The following is a 25481-nucleotide window of genomic DNA, read 5'->3' on the forward strand; positions in this document are numbered from 1 at the left end:
AGAGTGGCTGCATGTGGCTGCCACAGACTTCCTCAGCAGCAGACAGAAACCCGACCCTTCTGAAGAGCTGCTACTGAGTATCGAGCTGTCAGGGCTGCAGCGAGGGCATACCACGAATTACTGCTCCGGAAAGCAAAGCAAGTCCTTAACAAGGTTAACTTCTTCCTGGCAGCTGAAGTATCGATGTGGAAGATGTAACACAAAGAAATCAGAACTGGCAGCCTTAATCACCATTTGTCTCCCCACCTAAGGATGACTCGGGTATGCAGCTACACCGCAGCTGAGACACTGTGCACCACACCCTCTTCTGGGCACAGCCCTTCCCTCCCCACCATACCTCAAATATTTTATCACTCCCTTCAGAAGAGCAAGGTCAGAAGCACTTCCATCTCAGCCTCCCCTGCATCTACAGGTCGCGTGCGCAGTTGGCTCCAAACCACCCAGGCTATGGCACCAAACTGAGAACTCTGACATATCTTAAGTTTTTTCTGTGCTCGTGTAACAAATGAACTTAGAGAGAACATGTTACGAATCTCACTCCACAGATCTGACTGGATTTCTACCCTGCTATTTTGTACTATTCTTCCAGACTCCCAGTTAAGAAACCCAGTGGTTGACAAGATCAAATTACAAATCACATTTTTTAATCTAATTTTATAAGTTGTAAGTAAAAATTAAATTACAACAGAGATAGAGACATGAGTGGATAGAGCTAGCTGAAATCCAGGAATCAAAGGACCATCATGCACACTTCCACCTCTGACTTGTAAAATGGTTTGCATTGTACCCTGATATGAGATCAAACTCACAACCCAATCTCAAATAACGGCATTTGAACAATTATGATTTTACATTTTTGCCTGTAAACGAGGCCTCTCTACTTCTCTCTGACCCTTCTTCCCATGTGCTGATGCCTTCCCTTGGTATCACACAGCTTTTTTTTATCTTTCAAGCGCTTCAAGCATTTAACAACTTTTTCAGGTATTCCAAGTTGTGCAGATCCGACACACAAATCAACTTTATCTAATCCATCATATTACCTAATTTGCATTTTATTTCCACCACGCTTACCCAGAAACCACCAACAACCTCAGGTATTAAACTGAGAAAAATTCTAAGAAAACTGGAACCACATTATCCACTTTTATTCAGCCTACAGAGTCAGTAGGAAGTTGCTACCTGCTTGGAACACGGACTCTTTCTTCTACAGGTTATTGTTTGCCTCTCAACTAAACCATAAAAGAACTTGTTTGTTTTTCCAATTTACTTCTGCACCATTAATCTTGATAAAAATATCTAGTCACCTGATCTTTTTAGTATTTGCTTAAAATACAAATGGGTATATTCTCCAATTTACTCTAGTTACACTACTTCAATTATGGGTATTCTCTTGTTCAAACAGAAATATTGCAAGGAGTTTTTTTTATCAAACTACTCAAAAGTAAACAAAAATCCTTTGACTGCAGTCCTTAAAAGGACAAAGTCAGAGAAGTCCCACGTAAAAGTAACATTTAAATCTACTTCCTGCACACACTCCAAACCAGACTGGCTTGCTTGATGAAAGAGCGGGGTTTATCGCTCTGTACTGAAACAGATAAGGCGACACAACTGTAACAGCACATTAAACATTCAAAGCTAGAGGGAAGAAACCAAATAGTCATGCCCCAATTTGTTTCATAAAACTGCATCACCTCTCCTGCTGCAAATCAAGTGAAAAGCACAGACTGAAGCCTGGCCTTCAGTCCGCAGGCAGTATTTTCAAGGCCGGCTTAAGAGGACAGAACGTAAGCTTTGCCTTTCTAAGTTTAACAAAGTGACTGGCACGAAGGAGACATGGGGGCACGACACCAAACCAAAAACGTCCTCTCTACAGAGTCAGCTAAGCTTGGGAGACAAAGGAAGTGGCTAATACCACCGTTTTCTCAGTTTACAGCTCTGTACAAGTTCAGCTTGAACAACTGCAGGGCTGTCAAAAATATCTGTTACAAAACTAGTTATTAAATACAGTAGTTCAGATGTGTGTAAGGTATGCAATGCTTCAGATTCTCCAGCACAGGCATTCAGGGTTAATGGAAGGAGGTGGTGAGGAGAAACAAGTTATAATACAGTTGAAAGATAAAATGTAAAAACATACCTTTTGTAGACTAGTGGGGTTCAGCTGTGTTTTGTCAATTATTTTTATGGCAACCTAAAAGAAGAGTTTGTTATCAGTATCTTCCATAGGAACAACAACACACTATTACAACATGCTCAAATCCAGTAACAGAAATGTAAAACATGAAAATTACATAGAAAACATTTAAGTTCCTTCAGCAAATTATGTACTTGTATTTAAACTAAAAACAGGAGAGAGGAAAAACCCTGGTATTTTAAGCATATTCAGAAGAGAAGTTCACTGAGTCTTTCACTTGACATTAACTCCATCACAGTTATGACAGTGGAAGCTCCAACACCAGATAGTGCCCCTATAGAGAGCAGTGTGCCTACAGATAATATTTACACAGTATAATTACACAACAGATTACACAGTAGTGACTGGGCACTGGCAGTTTCCAAAAACAAGAGATTTCAGAGCAAATTTAAAGCAATTCCACACAAATTTGGCAGGAACTAAGCTCATCTTTGGAAATTTACTAAATATTTGTGTCAATTTGCTTCCTGATGGATATGAAAAAAGATAAAAAACCCACTGGCTGTAGTACAACAATTTGGGCAAGTTCTTTCCTTTACTGGTTCTCATCTTTTTCAGTAAATACTGCATAGAAATATTAAAGAACAAAATAAAAATGTCACAAAATAAGTAAAATAGAAATTCAGTACCATGGTAACTAGTCAGAACCTGAAGATTTGAAGCAATGAATAGGCAACAGAAACTTCAGTGCGATGCAATTTGGATACTGGATGAGTTAGAACAGGAAATGGGAATCTTTCTAGAATTACATGCCAATTGGTATTTTTCCTTTCTAAATTAAAGACTACACATACCAGAAGAAGCTCCACAGAAGCCAAGGAGATGGTGCCTCTCAAAGAAGCAAGATGCTGCAACTCAGCTGATTATAATACCTCACTGGTGCAAGGCAAGGGCTTCCAACTCCCCTTCAATTTTTGGCTCAAACAGTACATGCTGCTCCTTCCCAAGCCACAGCTCCCATTTCCCTGAATTGCTTCATGCTATCTTTGCTCCTCATTAACTTGGGATCAGCACCATATGGAATAAAGAATATCTTACATCAAAGCAAATCCATATCCCTACATTCAAGTGCAAAAACACAGGGATGGATCATCATGATGGAGAGGGTAAGAGGGGAACAGTGTTCAACTCTTGGGTGCATCATGGAATTATATAATGCATATGATGTTTTCTGAAACTGATATTCAAGACTTATTTTGGGCCCTTCTAGATGTAAGATATGAAGAGACATAGCCAAGTAGCCATTGAAGAATGCTTTTACTTTGGGGAGTATTTTCTTCTAAGGCAGGCTACTGATACTAAAGATCACTGTTTCCTGAGGCAAAATTCCATTGCAAACCTTGAGAAATCACTTCAAAAATACAAACACGAGAGAGAAACACATTAAGCAATAGGTATTTTTATATTAGCAGTTGTGTACAAAACCATGAAAGATTTTTATCTCTATTTTTATGCCTGTTGTTAACTTTCTGACAATAGTTCAAAGTTATTCACTTCCTGCAATCTCTTATAAATCCATGCTGGATGTCGAGTGACCACTACCTTTGTCAACAGCAGATACTGTTATCTGAAAGTGACCTTGTGTCCCAAGACTACCCATGTCACAGAAGATGGCTGTTCACTTGTTAAGTGCATTCCACTCAGAAAAAGTTCATTTGTGTTCTGGGCTGTACCATTCTGGTCAATCTTAAAAGATGTAAACTCATTTCAACCCACAAAGTCTTAAGGTAGTGGGTTTCTGCATAACCATCTCACCTCCCTTGCTGTGCACTGGTGCCAGATGATCAGAGAGGTCTCTGACACTGTCAAACAAATTCAGCCCTGGAGATATAGGGAAGGTACACACCTCAGTTTTCCAGAAGACAGATTCTCAAGCCTGTTCACTGCACTAATTATAGCCTTAAAGGCAGGGTGAGTTTAGAGAATTCCTATCCATATGAACACTGAGAGTACAATGTGTTAACATGGACTCTGAGAGCTTGAGTCCATCATCAGAACAGGCAGCAACTCCAGGTGCCTTGATAAGGTCTCCAAACCACAGGCAATGGGAGTGTGCCCTCAAGAATAGCTCTGATGAGCCAGAGAAAGAAAATCCTCCATTTTACTAAGCACAGTTAATAAAACATCAAAGTGCCTTCCAAAGCAGAAACTTTTTTCTCTTTACATGATGTGAATCTGGAACAGTTTCAAATACTGTGTGCTATGGCCAATGCTGGAGGAATGCAAGTCCACCTACACTATTACACTGCTGCATTAGCCATGATATTCTGTGTGAAATTGTTAGTAGAATTAAAATTAACTTTGCTTTCACCATTCACAATAACACGACTAAAAAAATTCCTCCTACATGATTTGAATGAGGGAGTTAAAGCAATCAGAAGTTGGGAACACTGAGCAAATTGCCTAAACTGCTACCATTCAGAATATTTTCCCCCTCTCAAATTTCACTTTTTCCAAGAGAAGAACAGAAAGAAGATGACAATAGATTCCTTGGAGTCAGACTTGGATCCTGAAAGAATTTTGCCTCACTGGGAAACTTCAACTCCCTGGCTATTAACTGAACACATGTCTTTAATGAACAGAAGGATCCATAATAATTTTGGCCACTCAGTAACAGCAAAAGGTAGTTTTATCTTTTAGATTAATTTTGGCAAGTATGGGAAACTTGTCAGAGGAAACACCCTTTGATAAAACTACAACAGAAAATACATGGATTACAGTCAAAGAGTGAACAAAAGCAGATTGACAATGAAGATTCGTGGTTTGGAAAGGGCAGACAGACTACAAATAACACTCTCCTAGGCAGAGGATCTCAAAGGAGGGTGTTTCCAAACACCAGTTCTAGTGCAGTGAAGCTCTGCAGTGAGCTGAAGGCCACACACTCCTTGCAGGACAATTCAACCCCCTCAAGTTAGGCTGATGTTCTGATCATCCCCTGAAGGGCTCAACATTTCTCCCTTTCTGTAATTTGAGACTGGGCTCTCATCATGCATCCTGCAAACACACTGAAGATGGAAATGGAAAAGAGTCCTGGAACCTACTCCAATTGGAAACATGAAATCTGCACCTCAAGCAACAGGAAAATTCACAGGGAAGGACTCCAGATGCAAGGAGATGAGCAACTATCCTAGAAAAATGCTTGAACAAACATCTCCTCCGAGGAAGTGACAGAAAAGTGCTGATCTGCTTCAAGATCTGGAAGTTAATCAATGCAGAGATATAAAGAAGGAATTGCCATAAAGTGAAAGTGACCCGGACACTTAAAAGAACATTAAGAACAAAGCCACACAGATAACAAGGAGAAGATAAGTGGGGTTCAAATACAGCAAGGAGACAGCAGAGATGAAAAATCATTAAAGTGTGACTCCCAAAACTAATCACTCAGTTCAGATTTTGGTATGTAAGATGGAAAAAAGAAAAGGAACAAAGACAGGACAGGCAGCAGGAATGAGTGTGTAAAGCAGGAAATCACAAATTCAGGAAGATGAGTGTTGTCTGGCTAAGGCCACACTGGAATTCTTAAGAGTAGAAGGTCTAAGGAAGAAAAAAAAACCAACATGCATTCTTGCAGCACAGATTTCTACCATCTACCAAGAAAATGGCAGAGCAAGATTTAAAAATGATGAGACTTAACTTTTTTTTCTCCAATTTCCTGTAAAAATTCTTGAGCTCAAAATTACCAGGAAAAAAAACAGGGAAATGGACAGAAGGGTTAAATGCAACATATTTTCTACAGTTAATTGTGCCCTATGGAAAACCACAAGATATGACTACCTGGACTATAGTAAAGCCTCATCTAGGAGCATGCATGGAAATTTTTCAATTAGATAAGCTGAAAAGGGCACAGAGCTTTTTTTTTTCCTAAAAAAGATGGCTAAAGAGATATCAGGTTGGAAATAAATGAGTAAGAGTTTTTCAAGGGCAAGACTTGGGACCAATCTTGTTTAATATCTGTATCAGTGGCCTTGGCACAGGATGTCAAACCATAATGATTAAGTCTGTCGAAGGAGTTAAGAGGCACCATCAAATACAATGGAAAACTGATTTAAACAACCTTGGAGATGAGTTAGCAATGAAAGCAAGATTCAACAAAGTACAAGGTGGTGTTGGTCACAAGCAAAACCCATCAATTTAGCAGCCATAAAAAAGGTTACCACAATCTAAAGATTAATCAGATAAAGACTTCTGTAAGGGTAAGGGTGAAGTAATGACATTGGAGAAATTGCTATCCAGAACATTGTGAACAATTCTGGTCATAGACATCTAAAACATGTATTTATTATCAACATTGTGCAGTTCATCTAGCAAGAAGAGAAACTTTACTCATTTCTCTCTTAAAAAAAAAAAAAAAAGTTTAAAATACCTTGAAGATATTCCTATAAAACCAGCTTGATTGTTCCCTTCTAAGGAATGACACTCATTCTAGGTAACCAGGACCAATGGCCACATCCTGGAAAGTATTTATGCTCTGAATTGACTGAATGTCATCAATTCTATGAGAGTTAAAGAAAACTAGTACTCAAATCTTTCCAAATTCAGACAAAAATTTTACACTGTCACATTTATATGCTGAAATTTCAAATAAAAATAACGAACCAGAGTTCATTCAACAGTTACATGCATATAAAGGATTTCAGTTTTTGCAAAGTGTGTCACATGACACCTTATCTCCGAGTTCTATACCCATAATAATAGCAAAGAAATACTAAATAAGTACTAGCATGTCCCATTTTAAATATCAGTAGAAATAGGAGGGAACTTAAAAGGAAAGCAATTAACCAAAAGCTTTCTCTACAAATGAGCACTGACTTTAACATCAGAAGATAACTGGAACTGTCAGCTTACAAAAAAAAATTAAAAAATCCTTCTCAACAGCTCTTTCAAAACCATGTCCCTAAACTCCATATTAGCTCAGAAGAGGGAAATTCCCTTAAAACACTGCAGTCAGCCACACAGCTTTCTGTAAAAGTCCTTGCTGGTACCAGTAAACATTTACTTCATTAGACAGGTTTCACAAGAAAAGGTCAGCAAGGTGTTTCTCCCTCTTTTAGTACTTAAGAGTTGCTATTAATAAAACATCACCTAGAAACACCTTCTTGTAGCAAGCAAACAGGACTATAGCTCACCAAATCAGAACCACCATTAAGCACAAGTGGTTAATTACACTGCAATGACATGCAGAAACTAATCATGGAGCTGAGTTAGACCCTATGAGAAGATACCAGAGAAAGCTTGTCTATACCACACACAGAGTGAGACACAAACTGTCTCTGAACAAACTGGAGCATCTTCCCAAAGCTGCCCAGCACTACAGACACCAGCAGAATCCTGGGAGACACATTGTTATGGTAAGAAAATACTGCATTTGGGCTACTTGCACCGTAATCAGGATGATATTTAGTTCTCATTCCTGACTTCCCCTTCAATATAGCCCTGCACTGTGCAGCACAGAGACACCAAGAGGCAGTCTTTCCAGTAAGCTTTTTTAGTTGTTGTATATTGATCTCTTTTTTTGAAAATGGAGGATCTAGCCAAGAATAGTAGTAGCAAACTTTAACACAATTCAGCTGAACAGGGACTTGTGAAAAATAGAAATATAAGACACCATTTTCAAGAGAAATGGTTTTGTAATCATTACTAAAAAATAGAGTTCTCAATTTCTACTTTTTTTCTACATCAGCAGCAATATCTCCAGTAAAATGTGCTCTGTGTTGACAGACTTAACATGATTTTAAGAGAACCTGCACACCTACAGCAATTCACTGCTGTTTACACCCGTAACACTTTACCTCTCTGCCAGTTAGGATGTGCCTTGCCAGTTTCACTTTTGCAAAGTTCCCCTTTCCAATGGTTTTGAGGAGTCTGTAATTTCCAATGTGCGGCTGCTCATCGGCGCAGGAGGCTATGGAGTTCCTGCAGCGAGCTCCAGAGCGCCCAGTTCGGGAGGAAACTTCCTGCCGTCCGTCTCCATGGGACGTGTGCTGCAACGAGAACATACACAGGTAATAAGGCTGAGAAGTACAGACAGAAACACACCAACGATGAGAAGCACACAACATTCCAAAGCCTTTGCAGGAACCTTCAAATGATCCAGCTCAAACTTTAGATTCACGCTGAACTTTGCTCTGATGGGGGTAATAAAGAGGTTCCCAGCTCATAACACAACATCCATTTCATCACCTGGTAAAGACCAAGTGGAGCATCACCCAAACTGCAGCAGCAGTTGAGCACTTTTAGGAACTTACGTGGACGGCCAAATCAGATATGAAACATGGAGGTCTTTGATATTATTTCCCATTTGCACTACTGTTCTAACGAGTGCAGGAAAGCCTTTGGAGAGGAAACACGAAAAAAGCTTAACCAAGAAGAGCACAAAATGTTAACCCTTATTGAGTAACTTAATAGTACTGAATATATAACAAAAGGGGGGAGGTTCCCCTCTTGTACTATACTTTTGTTCCTACAAAACCACACGACTGAAAATACCCAGGACAGCCTGTAGAACAAGGAAAGAAATCCTACCCAACGTAGAGAAATCTCAGACACTGACAAACTGAGAACCAGTTACAGAGATCTGAGACACTGTCTGCCTTTCATTTGGTTTCCCAGAATAGCTATTAATTGCAGAAATAAATGGGTATATATCATACCTATGATAATCTTTATTCATTAAATCACATGGTTAAGATTAAAGTATTTTTTCATTTCCTGACAGCCTGTTTATGAAAGAGCAGGTCCCCTTATGTTCTTAAATCATGGCTGAGGCCTATACACCAACCTCACTAATTAAAGTATTAGAAATGCTCAGCATCCTGCAAATGTGGAGCAAATACCTCCCTCCACCGCAGATGACGCAATAAATTTACAGTCAACCCAGAAACCCCAGATCTTGCTCTTCTACTACTCCTCCTCTTGCTGAAACCCAATAGGGACAACCAAGGAACTGGCATACAGAAACATCAAGTCTGAAAATCGTTGTAGCATGAAGATGAGATCATACCTCAAGAGCTAACAACCATGGTACAGGCACAAACGAACAAATCCATGCTTGCATGACACTTGGCAAGTTCACACTCTATTTAATAACCTGATGTAACCTTGTGACCATACACTCTGGCATCTTAGGTTCCTTGATTTGTTAACTTGAGTGCAACAGCTGTGATCAAATCACTTTTAAAAACACATTCATTTCATCTAAGAAGTACTACTGACAGAAGTCTATGGCAACTCTTGGAAAACTGTTTAAATAGTTACTGTTTTAAAAAACACACACACTGTGGTGTATGTAATGTTTTAGTATCAATCTGGCTTTAGCTTCCTTACTGCCCTGGCCACTACACTGCCACCAGATTTGTACTTCCCATATAGGTATTATTTTCTATGACCACAATACCCCTTCACTTTAATAAGTGATGGGTATATTGAGCTCCCTAAACATGCTGCTGTAAAAATGATTAAAGACAAGGAAACTTTTCCTGTACTTGTGTTCAGAACTCTCTATTTTTCAGACATCTTTTTGTGGGGCTTATGCTAGAGATGGACATGTCATACCAACAGTAGGTGCACTAGGAATAAACACAGAGACTGCAGCTCTTGTTCAACACCCCACTGATTTTACACGGACAGAACCAACCCTCTTGGCAGAAAACCATCTGTAAATGACCACCCAACACTGACCCTAACTCTTTTTAGGAGTTATTTGCTTCCCATTCCCTTACCACAACATGACTTTCATTCCTGGTTCCTTACATGCATGATTGCACATCTGGCTGAAGTGAAACACAGAGTTTCCTTTCATGTAGGATATTAAATGTTCCTGATGATTTGCCCATCCTGCTCTATTTCATATTCTAGCAATCTGTATCCTAGTTTTCAGGAGTAAGAGTAAACATTCCTTCTCAACCACTAATAACTGGCATAAGAACAAGAAGCACACCTGTAACAACATCCAGTAAAAATTCAAGTCTTGATAACAATTCAATGTTCTCAATAATATTTTGAGACCTACAACAATTGGGTGTTTATCAATCAGTAATTCTCAAGGGGAGGAAGAACAAGAACAGTCACCAGCTGAAGGAACTACTAAAGCCAGTGAAATCCTGTATCAACAATTTCAGTATTTTGCATGTCCTTAATGTCAGGCTGGTGCTGGTTGTTCAGGCCATCTTAGTCACTCCTGTGTGTACCAGCAATGCCATTCCAATCCCCTACACTCCCCTAAACTTTGACTTCTAACAAACCTTGCAACACATATTGCAGAGAACTTCCCTGTCAGCTACTTTCGTACCTTCTAGTATCAAATTATTCAGACCAGCTAGAAAAAAGCAGCAACTGCTGATGCTAGATGCCAACATCCTCCTGCATTGCTGCCTGTGTTGCTCATGGACCGGGATGTTCCATACAGGGCCACAAGGGTATTTCTTGGATATATTAGAGGAAGGCTGGTTTCAGTTCCAGTACAGCATCCCAGGAATACAACTGCACTACTTACACTGCACTACACTGAGTTGATAACTCGCCAGAAAAAGGAGAGTATCAGAATTATTCAGACTAAAGCCCTTCCACACCTGGGCACTTGGCACAGGTGCAGGAGCTGACTTCAGCAGGAGCCAGCCTGCCTCCCAGCAGGGCTTGTAAGCTTAGGCTCTCCAGCAGACAGATTCAACAAACAGGTTGCTTTTGAACCACACAACTGACTCTGGAAACAGAGTATCTGCATCTGCACTGTCTTGTGCTCGGACTGATAGATCATGTTAGCCCTGAGCTACCCCGTGAGGCAGTTGAGATGTGGGCATCAGGTAGCACATATTCCCAACCCAGAGAACCTGTGCGCAAGTTATTCAGAACTGATCTTACTCATATCCTACTAAATATAAACAATATCAGGCCAAACAAAGATTGTTATACTAACAAACACTATTTCACATAGTAAACCACCCAGTTAATACATCTTGAGAGCTTCACTGTCCTCTGTTGAGAAATGAGTTCTTGTGACCTATCATTTTTCTTTTCCATGCTTCCTAGCTTTGCACTTAAAGGGTGGAATTAACAGCTGTGAACTCATTTGGACTAGCTCTGATAAACTGAACACAATCTCCTTGTATGGAGGTTTGCATTTCCACCCTAACCCAGATTATTTCTTTTCAAGAATATGACCTTTTTGAGCTGTGGTTTTTGAGTATCAAGTTGTGCGTTCCCAAGCAGCTCAGTTCTCTCCAACTGACTTGTTCATAGCTGTGTTTCACCCTGTAGAAATCCAGCCATTTGCAACCATATCTAATTTGGACTTTATTTCACTTCACATAAATAAATCTATCAGCAAGTCCTTCTTCTGTCAGATATATTATTATATTGAACAGAACCCAGGCTTTCTAAAAACCACAGAAAACAGATTCTCCATTTCAACATGGTTTTTCTTTTGCATATGGAAATGAAGGAAGAAGAACATAAACTCAAAACTGAATAAAAGTGTTTCTCCCAACGAAATAATTTTCAAGAAGCTGTGACAGGTAGATGGGAAGCTAAATGGTGTAGGCATAAAGCAAAATACAGGTGGGTCCAGGAAAACTTCAAATCACAGACTGGCTTGTTTAGCATCTGGCTGTACTCAGGTACTTCCCCAGGTAGTTTCCTCAGCAAACAGATTAACAGTGGCACTCTCAGCCTGGAGAAATAGTAATAGCATCCTCTGCTCTCCAAGTTGAGACGCAGGTCATTTGTTTTTTCCCAGGTAGACTCTCAACTCTGTGGATTTTGCCTCCCTCACCACACTGACTCCCAAAAACTCTGTTCAATTTCAGCTTCTTTCCCAGGTTCACATTTATATGGCTTCAAGAAGACGTGGGGTTTGTCTTAAAAACACAACATTTAAAACAAGCATGTGTTTATTTGTAATAAGTTTCCATAGACTGTGGTAGGTGAGCTGTATCTCCTGGAGGTGCGTTCTGCATAAGAATAACACTCCATGATGACACTCACCACGGCTTAGTGATTCCCAAAATATCTGTCTTTACACAAAGCAAGACCATCATGCTGTAGATGGGGGACTAAATCAAGGAGACTGGGTACTTTGTGCAACTTCAGGCTACCCAGTCACCGCCCCTTTTAAGAGAAAAGTCCCCTGAAATCCACTTACGACAAGAACACACTTTCTTCCACATCTTGGAGTGCATCAGGTTTCATTTCAAGGTCTTTGAAATACTTTAAAGGGTTTGTTTGGGGTTTTTTTGCACTATCCATTTTCAAGCCAACAAGACAACCTTTCTCATAAAAACAAAACATTCTCCTCCCCGCCTCCCAACTCCACCCTGTTATTACTCAACCCAGAAGGAAATAGGAGTAAAACATCTGCATTTTGTGGGAGTCCTTACTGCAAGGGAGGGATTGAACCTAAGACCAACTACATTTGGAACACAACACAAAACCCACCTTTTCGCAAAAGCCTTCCCCCAATGATGAGCCGACATCCTTTCATAGCCAGAAAATGATTAGCATGAAGAGAAAGAAAAAGAAAAGGAAAAAAAGTAAAAAAGCAAATGACGTATGAAGGTGTCGACAACTGAAATCTTTTCGGTAGATGTTAAGTTTATCCAGTGTCTGCATGATTTCAGGTGTCTTAACGTTCAGGGCACTAGAAACACACAGGGCAGAGGATGACTAGTATCAAAGTTCTTGAACTGTGTAAGAAGATGCCAACAGTTGAGAAAAACCTGAAAGAGACAGAATCTCATATCCATTTGAAGAGGTGAAAAACAGTAAGAAATCAGAGTGTCCAAGACCTGCAAAAATCCATGTTTATTTACGGAAAGTAGGGAGCACTTTCTAAAACAGGGGAGACAAATGGCATCAACTTTTTTTTTTTAAAGTATTTTTAATACAATAGTGAAAACTACCTTCTCATCAGCCAAAATGAACTAATAAAATTTAGTCTTATAAAAATCTCTAGGAATGCTTATTACCTTAGCTGTTACCTCACCTCTGCATGAAATACTACAAAGTGATATTATAAAATTTCTTGGAAAGCTGTCAGACTAGTAACAATCACGACAGCCTCGTTCAACCCAGTATTTTTAATTATAGTAAGAAAAAACTGTACTTAAAACCTATACTTTACAATGTTAATAATATTAGCATCCCAGGACATGATGAACATTTGAGACACTAAATTGCTTCATTACCTTAGCCTGGGCACACAGTATATAAATACATGGTAATTTCTGGCTGTGCACTCCCCAACAACACTCTTATTTCTAGAAAAACTTATCAGGAAAACATACCGTAGTTTTTTAAAAATTAAAAAACATTTTAAATTAAATATGCAAAGACAAAATTTCACTACAGCCCTTCCTAACAGTGTGTTGAATTTTTCTTCCATTTATCATTAAAGTCTTTAAGAAACATAGACTGCTGAGTACTACTCATTATAAGAGAAAAAAGGTAGCCCTAAGGATATTCACAGAGGTAGCATCTTATTGAGCAGAGATATCCCTGAAACAGAACAGCAGGGCATCCTGCGACTGCTGATGAAGGAATTCTACTGGAAAGTCAAAACAGAGACATTTCTGGCAACCACCAAGAGGTGTCACAGCAAACACTCAACCACAATTGTTTATATACCAGTTACTGCTCTGGGAATCCCTAAGTCAACCTATACCATAAAATACTGCATTATTTTCCTAGATGATAAAACAGGAACCTATAAAGGGAAAAGATGGCCTGTACTTGTCCTGATTTTACTTCCCTCCTACCACTGACCAGGGCACAAATCAGGACATGGAGCAAGGTGGATTTTGTCAGACCCAGTATGCATATGATGTCTGCATAACCAATTATTTGGTTCCAGTACATATAATTAAAAGGCAGTTTTTAGACTAGCTTGCTACATAATCAATCTTAAGGGTAAACAGTCATGGCTTCCATCTCACAAAATTTTAAATGTTCTCCCACAAAGAAAAGTGCTACCTGACATGGCACTAAAGTTATCAATCCATGAGGGCAGGCTTAATCACTGAAGTGGGCTACAGCCCTACCATTATGGATGCTATGATTGAGTGGAACAACTGAAAGGGTCAGAATTCAGCAAGGGAGACGACAGAAATATAACATAAAGTGAGAGAAAGCAATAATTTGAATGTTCCATTGTCAAAAGGGGAAGGTTTTATTGCGCCCATCATAGTATTAATTAATGTAACTGGTATGACTTCATGAAAACAAGTGGCTAGTTTAATTAGGTCATATCTATCAAACAACCAGTTTAAAGGGAGAACCTGAAGAGTAAATAGTCTTTAGCACACATAAACTATACCTCTTTGACACACATTCCTACTTCTTCCAAACTTCAGTAGGAAAGGCGAAATAAAGGAGAAAACCAGGAGTAGCACTCAGGACACAACAGCTCCAGCTCATACCGAGCAGCCTGATGAAGACGGACAGGATGGACACAGGACACTTCCACCTGGCAGAGGGAGCATTGCTACCCAAAGCAACACTTCCACACTCACAATTCCAGCCACTGACCAGTGGCTGAACTGCAGTGGGAACTGCTAGTGACAAGTGTACCACTGCCCCGAAGATCAGAGTGGGACAGTGCCAACAGCCAGGCATTAAACCTCCAGTGAAGGAAGGATGCTCCCCTTTGCAGACAGAGGGTCCTTTCCATGTACAACCACTACAGACTCTGTGACGTGTTTGACATCATTTGGTTCATACTCTATACAGCACATGAAAGAGAGTGAATCTGTAATTCCATGATTAGCACTGAACAACACAATAGTAAAGAAATCCTGCTTATATAATCAAAAAGATAAGTCTGGTGCCGGTTAGAAAAGCTCTTTAAAAGCTCTTTTGTTGCTTCACATTATCAAGATCTGACATTCATCATATCTTTCCAGCCAAAAGTTTCTTTACTGCTGATTAAAATGGATATTTATTGACATCAGCCTGGGGAATAATAGCTGAAGAGCCAACCATATTCTATTCTTTATCAACAATACTGCCAACTAAGTTGTTTCCAGAATCATCACTGTCAGTAACTACATCCTAAACAAAACAAAAAACAACAACAAAAAAACCCTCAACCCTCCCCCAAAAAAAAAAAACAAAACACCAACAAGAAACCAAAACCAAACCCTCACAGCTGGTTTTCAAAGACTACACTGAGCTTGAAGATAGAAAACTTTGTTCAGGCTTTAACCCTGCAGGAACGAATTTTATTTGAAAGTCAATTTCTGTTTATATGTATTTATACACACACACACACACAACTCAACAACCTGTTGCTTTATGGGCCAAAAATTTGTCTTAACCTAAGGGTTTCATCCAAGAGACTGACTGGAGCATTACACAGGTACACTCACTATCTTTCAGGTTTATATTTTAAGAGCAGTAAGCATCTATTTATCATATTTTCTAAAGATTTTTAGTGGCAGATGATCTCCACAATAAGAAGAGCCAACCTTGATAAGCCATGAACCTAAAAAAAAAAGGTGACCTCCCTTTTTGATCTGGCTGACTTCCATGAGGCAGCATTACTTGACTGAGAAGAAGAGGAAGTTGCAGACACATGCTACTTATATATCATATGAAATGGAGATCTGGGCAGACGAAGGCCTCCACTCTTAGAATTCCTCTGACTTGAGTCACCTGAGACATGTTGTCAACAGGAACTGTCCGCTTACATCAACATGAGTATGTCTCTTGACTAGAACTAAAATGGAGAATTGAGCAGGTAAGCATACCAGGTGAGTGGGTAAGAAAGGCTAGGAAATACCGTGTTTCCTTTTGTGTATCTTCTTTCAATAATTTCTGTAGTTGTGTTCTGTGTTTCAGATTGCTACTTCTAAGGCCACCATTAAAATCACATTCAGTGGTGATAATGAACTAAGTCTGACTTTTTAACAACCTCTAGAGTAAGGTCTTGTAGCCTAGCTATTCTGAATTACTGAAATAATGGGAAAAAGGGAAGGGAAAAAAAAGATTTTTCCAGGAGCAAAACACCACAATTTGTGAAAGATGTGTCATTGTACTTGTATATCTGCCTGTAGTTGTAGAACAGCACCCTAGGGCTAAGGTAACTCGAGTTGTGCCACAACTGCTTCAATTTAAACCAAAACAAAAATAGCAAGAAGCATTTCTAACCCTCCCCACCTGAACTGGACACTCCCATCCTCCTCTCTGCCAGTTATTTGCAGCCACACAGAATGAGGATAAACCCACTTTTCTTAAGGGTTTATGTCAGTCAGTTCAGAGCTGACCAGACCCCTCAGGCAGCCCCACAGTAATTAGTGCCGGCACAAACTGCGGGTGGGAAGAGGCAGCTGAGACTGATGCCCCCAGCAGCCTCCCATCAGTTCGAGCTGCCTGAAACCAAGCGATTAAACACCTCAGCACGGGCTGTTTAGCACAGCTGAAGAATGAAACTTCCCACTTTAAAATGTGAAAACACCAGCAGCCAGTGACTCGGTGTGTCACACAACCCCACTAGGTAGTTTTTGAGTACAAACACAGTACCAGGCCTACCAGGCACTAAGAAATGCACAAAAAAAAAAAAAAAAAAAAAAAAGAGCATTTTTCTGGTCTGTGAAAGGTTGGAACTAAAAAAACACATCCCAGGTGAATTCCTAAGATATTTTTTGTTTCTAGTTATTTTGCCACCTTCACCTGATTTAATTCAAACCAGAACATTTGTTACAACTGGTGAAAAATACGGAAGAATGCAGATGGTCCTGCAGAAGAAAATCTATCAGAACTTTTGGCCACAGAAACACTTCCCTCCTCAAACCCTTCTTTAAAAAAACCCACAGGATTTCATGCTATGGAAGAAAGCATTCCGATTACAGATCTATTTGTAATAGGAGAAGACTGATAAATAATATATAGAACAATGCAAGCTTGCATATTGTCTGCAAATGCTCTAATGCACTTCATAGTTAATTGGTAATAAACCAAGACATACTGCACTAACCTTCACAGTATCTTAAAATTACATTTTTGTACCTAACACCACCTTTACTAAACCTTTTTAAATTTAAAAAAAAAAAAAAAAAGATGATACTTCTGCTGCACAGAATGCTTTTGTATAGTCTTGTGCAAGCACAGTTGCCATCATGCTGGCATTTTTCAATAGCAAATTTTTCACATTAGGTACAGTCATGGAGATAAGAGTATATTTTAGTCTTGCTTTTCCTTAAATTACCTAAATTTTTAATTCAGATTGGCCTGCAGAATTAACACATTCAAAGCAGTTACCTTTTCTTCCCCCCAAAAAACACAGCTGTGCAATGAACAGGCAGGTTTTAATTAAACTGTTTAGTCCAAGATTTTTCTTTTCTATTTCACACTCCTAAAAAAAAAAAAAAAAAAAAAAAAATCTTCCAACCTCCATAGAACCTGTAGTTCCTTGTTTCTATCTATAGTTTGCTATCATCTTCCCACTCTCTGAATATTTTTTTTAATGAATAGTTGTCCTACTCCTCACAATCTTGCTCCTTCTGCTCCTATTTCTTTGTCACTGGTTGTCCTCCATCCTGCCACATGCAGATTCCTCTGTGCCTCTTTTTATCTTTTGTTTTCCACCATCTATTTTCCTTTCCCATTGTGTTTCCACACTTCTCCTCCATCTTCTCTCCCTTCCTTCTCATCACTAGTAGAACAGGTTTACTCATTCTTCTGTCATTTAAAGTCCTTCTTCTGCATGTACCCTGTCTCCCAGATTTGGATGAAGGAGGTCTCTGCTCTCTCTCGTGCTTTTTCTCTCACGTGCACGACATGTTTCTGAAGAAGACAGAAAAGATCTGATCCTCTCATGCACTTCTGCCCCCTAAGCAGCTGGCAGCCACTGCTGCACAAGACATGGCCTGAGAGGAGCTGCTCTATCTCTGCGGTGAGAAGCCAGCTCATCGCAGGCCAACAGCCAGCTTCCAACTGTCCAAGTGTGAAGTTCCTATGATCACAGATCATCTGGGATGCCTTTCCTCTCAAAAACCAGGTGACTTGGAGCCAAATTCTTTAATCTCAAAGGCACTAAAGTCTTGATAGCTCTGAGCAGCTTTTGGGGACAGTCACTGTGACAATATTTCCACTTCAGCAGTACATGTCTTGATAAAAAGCCTTAGAAAGAAAAAAAAAAAATCAAGTACTGACAATTAGACCTTTCTTATTCAACAGAAGTTGCCAACTGCTGAACGTGGTTAACTGCAAGCACAGACAATGATAATTTACACTCACTGTCATTCTGGAGGCTAACTTCATTTTCAAAATTGCAAGTATAGGCACGGATAAGCTATGATCAGCATGCTTCAATCATATCCAACACCAGCCAAGCCTTTGTCAGCAGTGGTAGCCTTCCAAGCAGAGAGAAGGCACTAATGGGGTCCACAACCATAGCCCAAAGGCTAGCTGAATACCTTGGCACCTCTTAAGCCTCTTCAAAGAGTCCTCTGAATATTAACCAATTAGACTTCTCTTATGTGAAAGAGAACCAAGGGCTCAATTTACCTGCCAACACAACATGCTCAGATTTCGGGTGGATGAACAGTTAGCTGAGTACCAAAATCATCACATTTGGTATCAAAAAAGACCTGGCCTGTTCCCAGCTGTAGGGGTAATTCAGACAGACTAAAGGTCAGATTTAAACTTAGTTTTAAGCAAGGCTGAACAGCATACAGTTTAGAAAATTTCTAGATAGCTGATGCCCACGATAATCTGAGAGAGGTTCCTGAGGGATATGCTACTGTATTAGGGGCCTTGGTTCAGTGGGTTTGGTGAGTACTCGGATTAATCACTCCCTGTCAATATCACTACCTACAGGTATTTCTGGGGTCACCAGCACAGATTACACACTTGAAAAATATGCCCTAACCTAAACCTAAGGCAGTTCATCTGCAAACAAGACAATCCATGGATGTTAAATTATGAAGATTACTAAAGAGAAGTGTTAGACCAATATTTTTGAAGTGAGAACAAGGTGCCTTAAGTGGAAGACATGTAAAAAATCTAACTTCCAAGTGCTAGAACACACAGGCTGTGAATAATTATGTTTCCTCGAGCACATATTAAGTCTTTCCACTATTAGATTATCCACACCAGAGTTTGAATTAACTGGGGAATCTCATCTGAACGCTCTCTAAAATGATTTACTGTATGGCGTCCACACACTCACATGGAGCTTGAAAACCTCAGTCAGGTCTGCTTACAGACTAAAACAATTATCTAAATAAACTCTGTATAGTATTTTGTAGAGTATGTTTCAACTTCAACTCTCCCCATGGCATAGGAAGGGCCGCATAATATTTTAATTATTTTCTTCCATAAGACAGGAAGCTCATTGAGATTTTACAACCAAATATGCTTAGTTGGCTTTTTGCTCAATACAGCCCTTAGCCTGCAGGTTGCATGTAGTGCTAAAACAAATAAAGATCACAGAAGTTAGAAGTGCCTATTATGTCAATAAAATCTAAATCCCTAGTAATGCAGTAATTGTTCCATGCAGCATGTTTTCTAATGCTTTGTCTGGTCTTGTTTTAAACAATGGGGCTACCATCACTTTTCTCGGACTATTTATGGTCTGGAACAATCCAACAGTTTTTCCTGATCTTTAACCAAAGTTTCCACCTTTTATGCCAGTCCAAAACATAAAAGCACATCCAAAAAAAAAAAAAAAAAGCCTCCTCTGTCAAGCTTAGCATCTGCCTTGTAAAGAATATCACATAGCCTTTACAGAAAGCTGAACACAAAGTTCACCAATCTACTCATTTTAGACTACAGTGAGTGACAACTCCCTTCTGTTTATCATTTGGGGACATGTCAGAGCCTATGCAGAGAAAATGGTTAGACAGGATACACCAGGATCAAGTAAGTCTTAACTTAGAAGAAATACAGTTCCTATCTGCAGAAAGGGAGACTCCTTACTGAGCTTCGTTTGTGGCTATATGCTTATGTGGTAGGACTACTTTTTTTTTTTCTTTCTTCCTTTAGCATAGAACCTCTGTGATCGTTAATACACTGTCTGATTTAATCTTGTAAATAAAGTGTCAAGTCCTAAACCTTGGCTTTGTCAAGGTAGAAAAATAAAAAAAAAAAAAAAGGGTGAGGGGGAAGGGAAGGGAAGGAAAAGGCTCCCTTGTGCAGAGGGTAATTCCAATAAAGAAAACCTTTTAATGTCATCTGAACAGGTGACTAGCCCAACAGCGTCATTACCACCGAGAACCCTGCAAATTAAGCAGGGAAGAGGCCTATTATCTAGGTCACCTAGCCCACCCCTACCCGAGCTGAATTATTCCCGTCTGTTTACCAGAGGTTTATTCGGCTGTTTTAGCAGCAAGTTTGCACATTAGGAGAAGGCAGCAGCCCCCCAGGACCCCGCTCCCCACCGCCGCTCCCCGTTACCGACATAACCAACCCGATCCCCGCCACCCGGAGACACTCAAATAGCAGAGAGTGAATTAAAGAGGGGACACCGGGGTTGAGGCGGGGGAGGGGGATGCCCGCAAATGCCACGGAACAGGCGAACCGCGCTGCGGAAAGGGTTAAAAAATAATCGATTCCGAATAAATCGGCGATCTGGGCAGCGCACAGGCGGCGGGAGGTTCCTGACAGCGCCCCGCGGGGCGATGCCCCCCCGGGCGGGCGGGCGCGGTGCGGGGCCGGGCGGGGTGCGGTGCGGTGCAGAGGGTCCCCCGCGGCCGCGGTACTCACGTTCTCGGTGTCGCGCTCGTTCACCGTGGGCAATGGAGTCCGAGTGGACATTTTCCCTCACTCGGGCGGCCGCGGCGGCGGCGGCGCGCACAGACACACACACGGGGCCCGGGCTGCGCGTCTGCTCCGAGATGGTGGTCGCAGGGAGCCACCATGAAGGACAAGGTGCCTGGCGGGGGGGCGGCGTCGCGTCGGTGCCCCCCCACTAGATCCTCCTCGGGGAGCGGAGCGGCCTCGCCCCCTCCGAGTCCTGCGGGCTCATCCTACAGCCGGGGTCCGCGGGGGTCAGCAGCGGGAAGGGGGGTGCCTCATCCAGCGGGGAGGAGATGCAGCCGGGGGAAGGGATGGAGCCGAGGGAAGGGAGGCGGCGAGGGAGCGGCTCCGAGGGGGAGGGGGTGAGCGCAGGGCGGGCGGGGAGGAGGCGGCAGCGGGGGCGCCGCACAGCCCGGCTTCTCTCCGCCGCCGCCGGGGCACGGCTAGCGCAGGCCCGCCGCCCGGGGGGCTGCCCTCTCCTTCCCCCGCCGCGGCCCCGCTTCACCGCGCCGCCGCTCGCATCGCCGCCCGCCCCAGGCTCCAAGAAGGCCGGCGCCCCGCGGGCTGCGGACGCTGGGTGGGTGCCGGGTGGGTCGGTGCCCGCCCGCCGCTCCCTCCTTCCCTGCCTGCCCCCCGCCCGCCCCGCCGCCGCTCCCGGACGAGCCAAGATGGCCGCGCGGCTCCTCCGCGCCAGCCCAGCGCCGACATGAACCGGAAGGTCCCGCCCCCCGCCCGGCGTGTGCGGGGGCCGCGGGGCCGGGGACGGCCCTGCCCTCCCGGGGATCGGCCCCTGCCGCCTGTGCCGACCCGGCCGTCCTCCGGGCTGCGGCCCCTGATCCCCCTGGGGATCGGCCCTTACCCTCCCCGGGGATCGGCCCCTGCCCCCCGTGTCGACCCCGCCGTCCTCCTGGGATCGGAGCCGCCCCCGCGGCTTAGAGCGCTCCTCGCCTTTGTGAGACCCCACCCGGACCGCTGCGTACGGTTCTGGTGTCCCCAACATAAGGAGGCCATGGAACTGTTGGAGCAAGTCCAGAGGGGGCCATGAAGTTAATAAGAGGACTGGAGCACGTCTCCACGAAGACAGGCTGAGGAAGTTGGGGCTGTTCAGCCTGGAGAAGAGAAGGTTGTGTGGGGACCTCGTAGCAACCTTCCAGTATCTGAAGGGAGCCCACAGAGAAGCTAGAGAGGGACTCTTTGTCAGGAACTGTAGTGATAGGAACAGGAATAATGGGTTCAAATTGAAACCTAGGTTAGATAATAGAAAGAAGTTCTTTACTATGAGGGTGGCGAGACACTGAAACAGGTTGTCCAGAGAAGTTGTGAATGCCCCATCCCTGGAAGTGTTCAAGGCCAGGTTGGATAAGGCCTTGAGCAACCTGGTCTAGTGGAAGGTGTCCCTGCCCATGGCTGAGGGTTGGGACTTGATGAACTTTAATATCCGTTCCAACCCCTTAATATTCTATGATTCTATAAACAGGCCCTCAGGGAGCTGCAGAACCCCCATGCGAGAGGAGGCACAGTGTGAGGCAGGACAGAGAGCTCAGGTGTTCAGAAGCACTGTGGGGTGAAACTGCAGAGAGTGGCAGAAGAAGTGGCAGCATCTCCCTCCCTGTGGAAGTCCAGTCAGGGAAAGGGACAGATCCCACTGCCCACTCATGGCCAGGGACAGGGACAATGACATGGGTACTCCAGAAATGTGTCTGCTGTACAGCCATGTGCAGGGTTCGGTCCTCAGGTCATCTGCCAAAGAATGTCATCCCTTTTCTTGGGCTTTCCCAGCCTGTAGGATGGTGTGTGGTACAGAAGGGAGCCCACACCTGGCGGGGGTCTGAGGCTGGTGTTGGCAGATCTCACATGGTGCAGTCGGGTACCTATGCAGTGTTCCAGCACTGTGTTTTTGTGTCAAAACATCCTTTGTATATCCAGTAGTTACTTTGCACAATCATTTTTAAGTGTACAAGGAAGATCTTGTTATAGTCATGAGTAGATCTAATTATGAATGAAAAATATGAAAGAGAAATAACTTCTGTATATTCAGTGTGTAGGTGGTTTAAACCCAAATCTATTTCTGATTTTTTTTCAGAGAAAATATGAACTTCTGTAGAAAAAAAGTGCTGGATCTGGTGGGATTTGTAGAAACTTGGCATCTCTGTGGATCTGGCAGCCTAGCAGTAACATTTTGTCTTTCTAAAGTGTAGTTTATCTGACAAACTTTATGACTCTCATAAATATTTACTAGCCTAGCCCTGAAATCCATCCTATGATGTAGGTAATATTTTCCTTGCTTTTAGAGACACAAGCATGGAAGATAGCCTTTGAACACTACCCAAGAAATAAGTTGCATGTCATCATCAGGACTACAAAATGCTCCATAACACCTGACCTGCAGATCTTCCTTCCTTGCTCTCACATTAAGCTAATGCCTTCGTCTGTGTTAATGACTGGAATTTTGGATTTGAGGACTTACCTCTTGTGCAAATGATCGGTATTTCTGTATGTACATGCACATCCATGTGCCTGTTTGCTCAGATGATACATTCTTGTAGTAGAGTTGCTCTCCCTGGGAAGCAGGCAGGACCCAGTGGGGAGTGGGATTTGTCCATATCTAGATCTCCTGATTTTGCCTTTGCCGTGCGGCTGCTGCTTCGTCTTTTTCTTTTCTGTTGCCAGTAGATTGTGTTCTTTACAACGTGTTTGTAAAAAATTGTAACTGACTTACAACGGAGTCAGAAAAAGGGCAAAAAATAGGTAGATGTTTACTTGGGTTGTTACCCAGTGCTTTCACCCTGCACTCGTGGGCACTCCAGCCAGCACGAGAAGGCTGAACTGAACTCCCTGCCTGTGTTGGGGCCAGGGAGTGATTCACAGCATGTGAGCAGCACACTGAGCTCTATAATGTTGTTTGCACCTGTGAGTGTGCCTGTCCTGAGCCTTGGCAAAACAGATCTGTGGAAGTTCTGGGCACAGGCATGAAGAGGTGTTAAACTTAACTAAGCATTGTGTTTTACGTACTTGCATTGCTGCCCCATGGAAGCAGTAGTCACTCCAATGAAACCTGAAATGTATAGTGGTGGATAGTCAGGTGAAAATCCTGGGCCTGTTGGTACAGCAGGAGTTCTGCTGTCACCCTTGATAAAGCCAACATTTAATACTTGCAGTCCAAATTAAAAGGGGCTGGGGAAAGGGTGCAGGGGGAAGGGGAGTTGTAGGGAAGGACTGTGTGTCTTTCAGAGTCATGTTTCTGATTGGCAAAGTGATTTTGAAATAAGAACTTTTGAATAAATGCTTGAGACTACAAAAACAACAGTAGCTGATTTTGCCATTTTATTGCCATTAAGTGGAAACATTGATTAGGGCTGTTTTTTCTATTTTTTTCTGTTGCAAAACTTGCACAGGGAATGACAAACAGCAGGTGCTTTCTTCTATATTTCTTTGTTGCTATATTCAGTTTCTCTCATTTAAACAGATGAGTTAATTTCAAAGTGTATTCATTGGGCCATAATAAAAAAGCTGATTGCATGGGTTTCCTATCTCTTTGTTGCCCATAAATATTCTGCATATTATCAGGTACTACTTAAGCGGCATTCACAAATCAGAAGGTGATTTTTTCTTCCTATCTAAATGTTCTGAAAACTCAGAAAGCAGTCTGATAATCATATTATGCTTTCTGGTTCTTGTGATAGTGACAGTGATTTCATAAGGGGGACTTAAATGACAATGTTTGTATGTTATCCACAGTAGGCTGCAATTTGTGCTTTGAGCTGTTCTGGCTACAGTGCTAACAGTAGAAAAAACTTGTTTTTGCCAGTAGAGTTGGAGAGTATGACTCAAAGACATACAGGAAGCAGATCTGCTAGTTAAGGTGCCTTTTTTGTGTCACTCTTTTGGCTGTCACCACACACAGAAAACAATATGATACAGAACGACATCATCATGGTGAAGAGTTTAGAATTTTTTTTCTTCCAGACATTAAAACCCCCACAAAGAACCTCTTAACACTGCACTGCACAGACAGAGTAGACCCTAACTTTAACAGCATTTGTGATCAGAGCAAACCACATTGGAATTGATTATAATTGCTGGACAAAACTTGAGGATTAATTTTAATGTATTCATATACATGGGTTTCGAGTCTTAATTCTGGAAGAAGGATTACAAGTGCAGAACTGACTGAGGAATTTGTATTCCTCTCATCTCATCTTAAAGGCTGGGGACTGAAAGAAATGAGTTGGTAGAGGCAAGTAGAGAATCAGCTAATGTAATTGTTATAGCTGACCTGTTGTACACTGCAGCTATGACAGTAATTACCATCTAAGACTCTGCCCAGATATTAAACCATTTTAGTTTACACAAAAATTCCAGTTTAGACTGATAATTGTTAGCCCTGATGGAATTTTTGTTTTTTCTCCTTAAGCGAAAGACGTCCTAAAATATGTTACATCCACAGGGAAGTAACCAGTATTATTCATTCTTCTTCCAATGCCTTGGTTTTTTTTCTTATTCTAAGGTGATCCCATGCAGTGAAAGATTTCCAGGACTGTTTCATCATCAGTGTTGTCTTTAA

General features: G+C 41.9%; 1 protein-coding gene across 12 annotated transcripts in view; it reads right to left on the minus strand.

Moving 5' to 3' along the window:
• Nucleotides 1–21367, minus strand: part of MARK3 (microtubule affinity regulating kinase 3) — a 62226-nt gene extending 40859 nt beyond the window's left edge. For 3 of the 12 annotated variants that reach the window (XM_027638326.1, XM_027638325.1, XM_027638322.1), the window contains exons 1-4: nt 20885–21366; nt 12620–12658; nt 7981–8172; nt 2135–2188 (exon numbers count right to left, since the gene is read on the minus strand). In XM_027638326.1, coding sequence (XP_027494127.1) covers nt 2135–2188; nt 7981–8172; nt 12620–12658; nt 20885–20935 — 336 coding nt within the window. In that variant the 5' untranslated portion in view covers nt 20936–21366. Of the gene's footprint in view, nt 1–2134; nt 2189–7980; nt 8173–12619; nt 12659–20884 lie in introns of all 12 variants that reach the window. The other 9 variants (XM_027638332.1, XM_027638330.1, XM_027638328.1 and 6 more) reach the window with 7 other exon arrangements.
• Between the last annotated feature and the right edge of the window lie 4114 nt (nt 21368–25481).

This window comes from Corapipo altera, unplaced genomic scaffold (assembly GCF_003945725.1).
Source record: "Corapipo altera isolate COAL_440 unplaced genomic scaffold, ASM394572v1 23, whole genome shotgun sequence".
NCBI lineage: Eukaryota > Metazoa > Chordata > Aves > Passeriformes > Pipridae > Corapipo > Corapipo altera.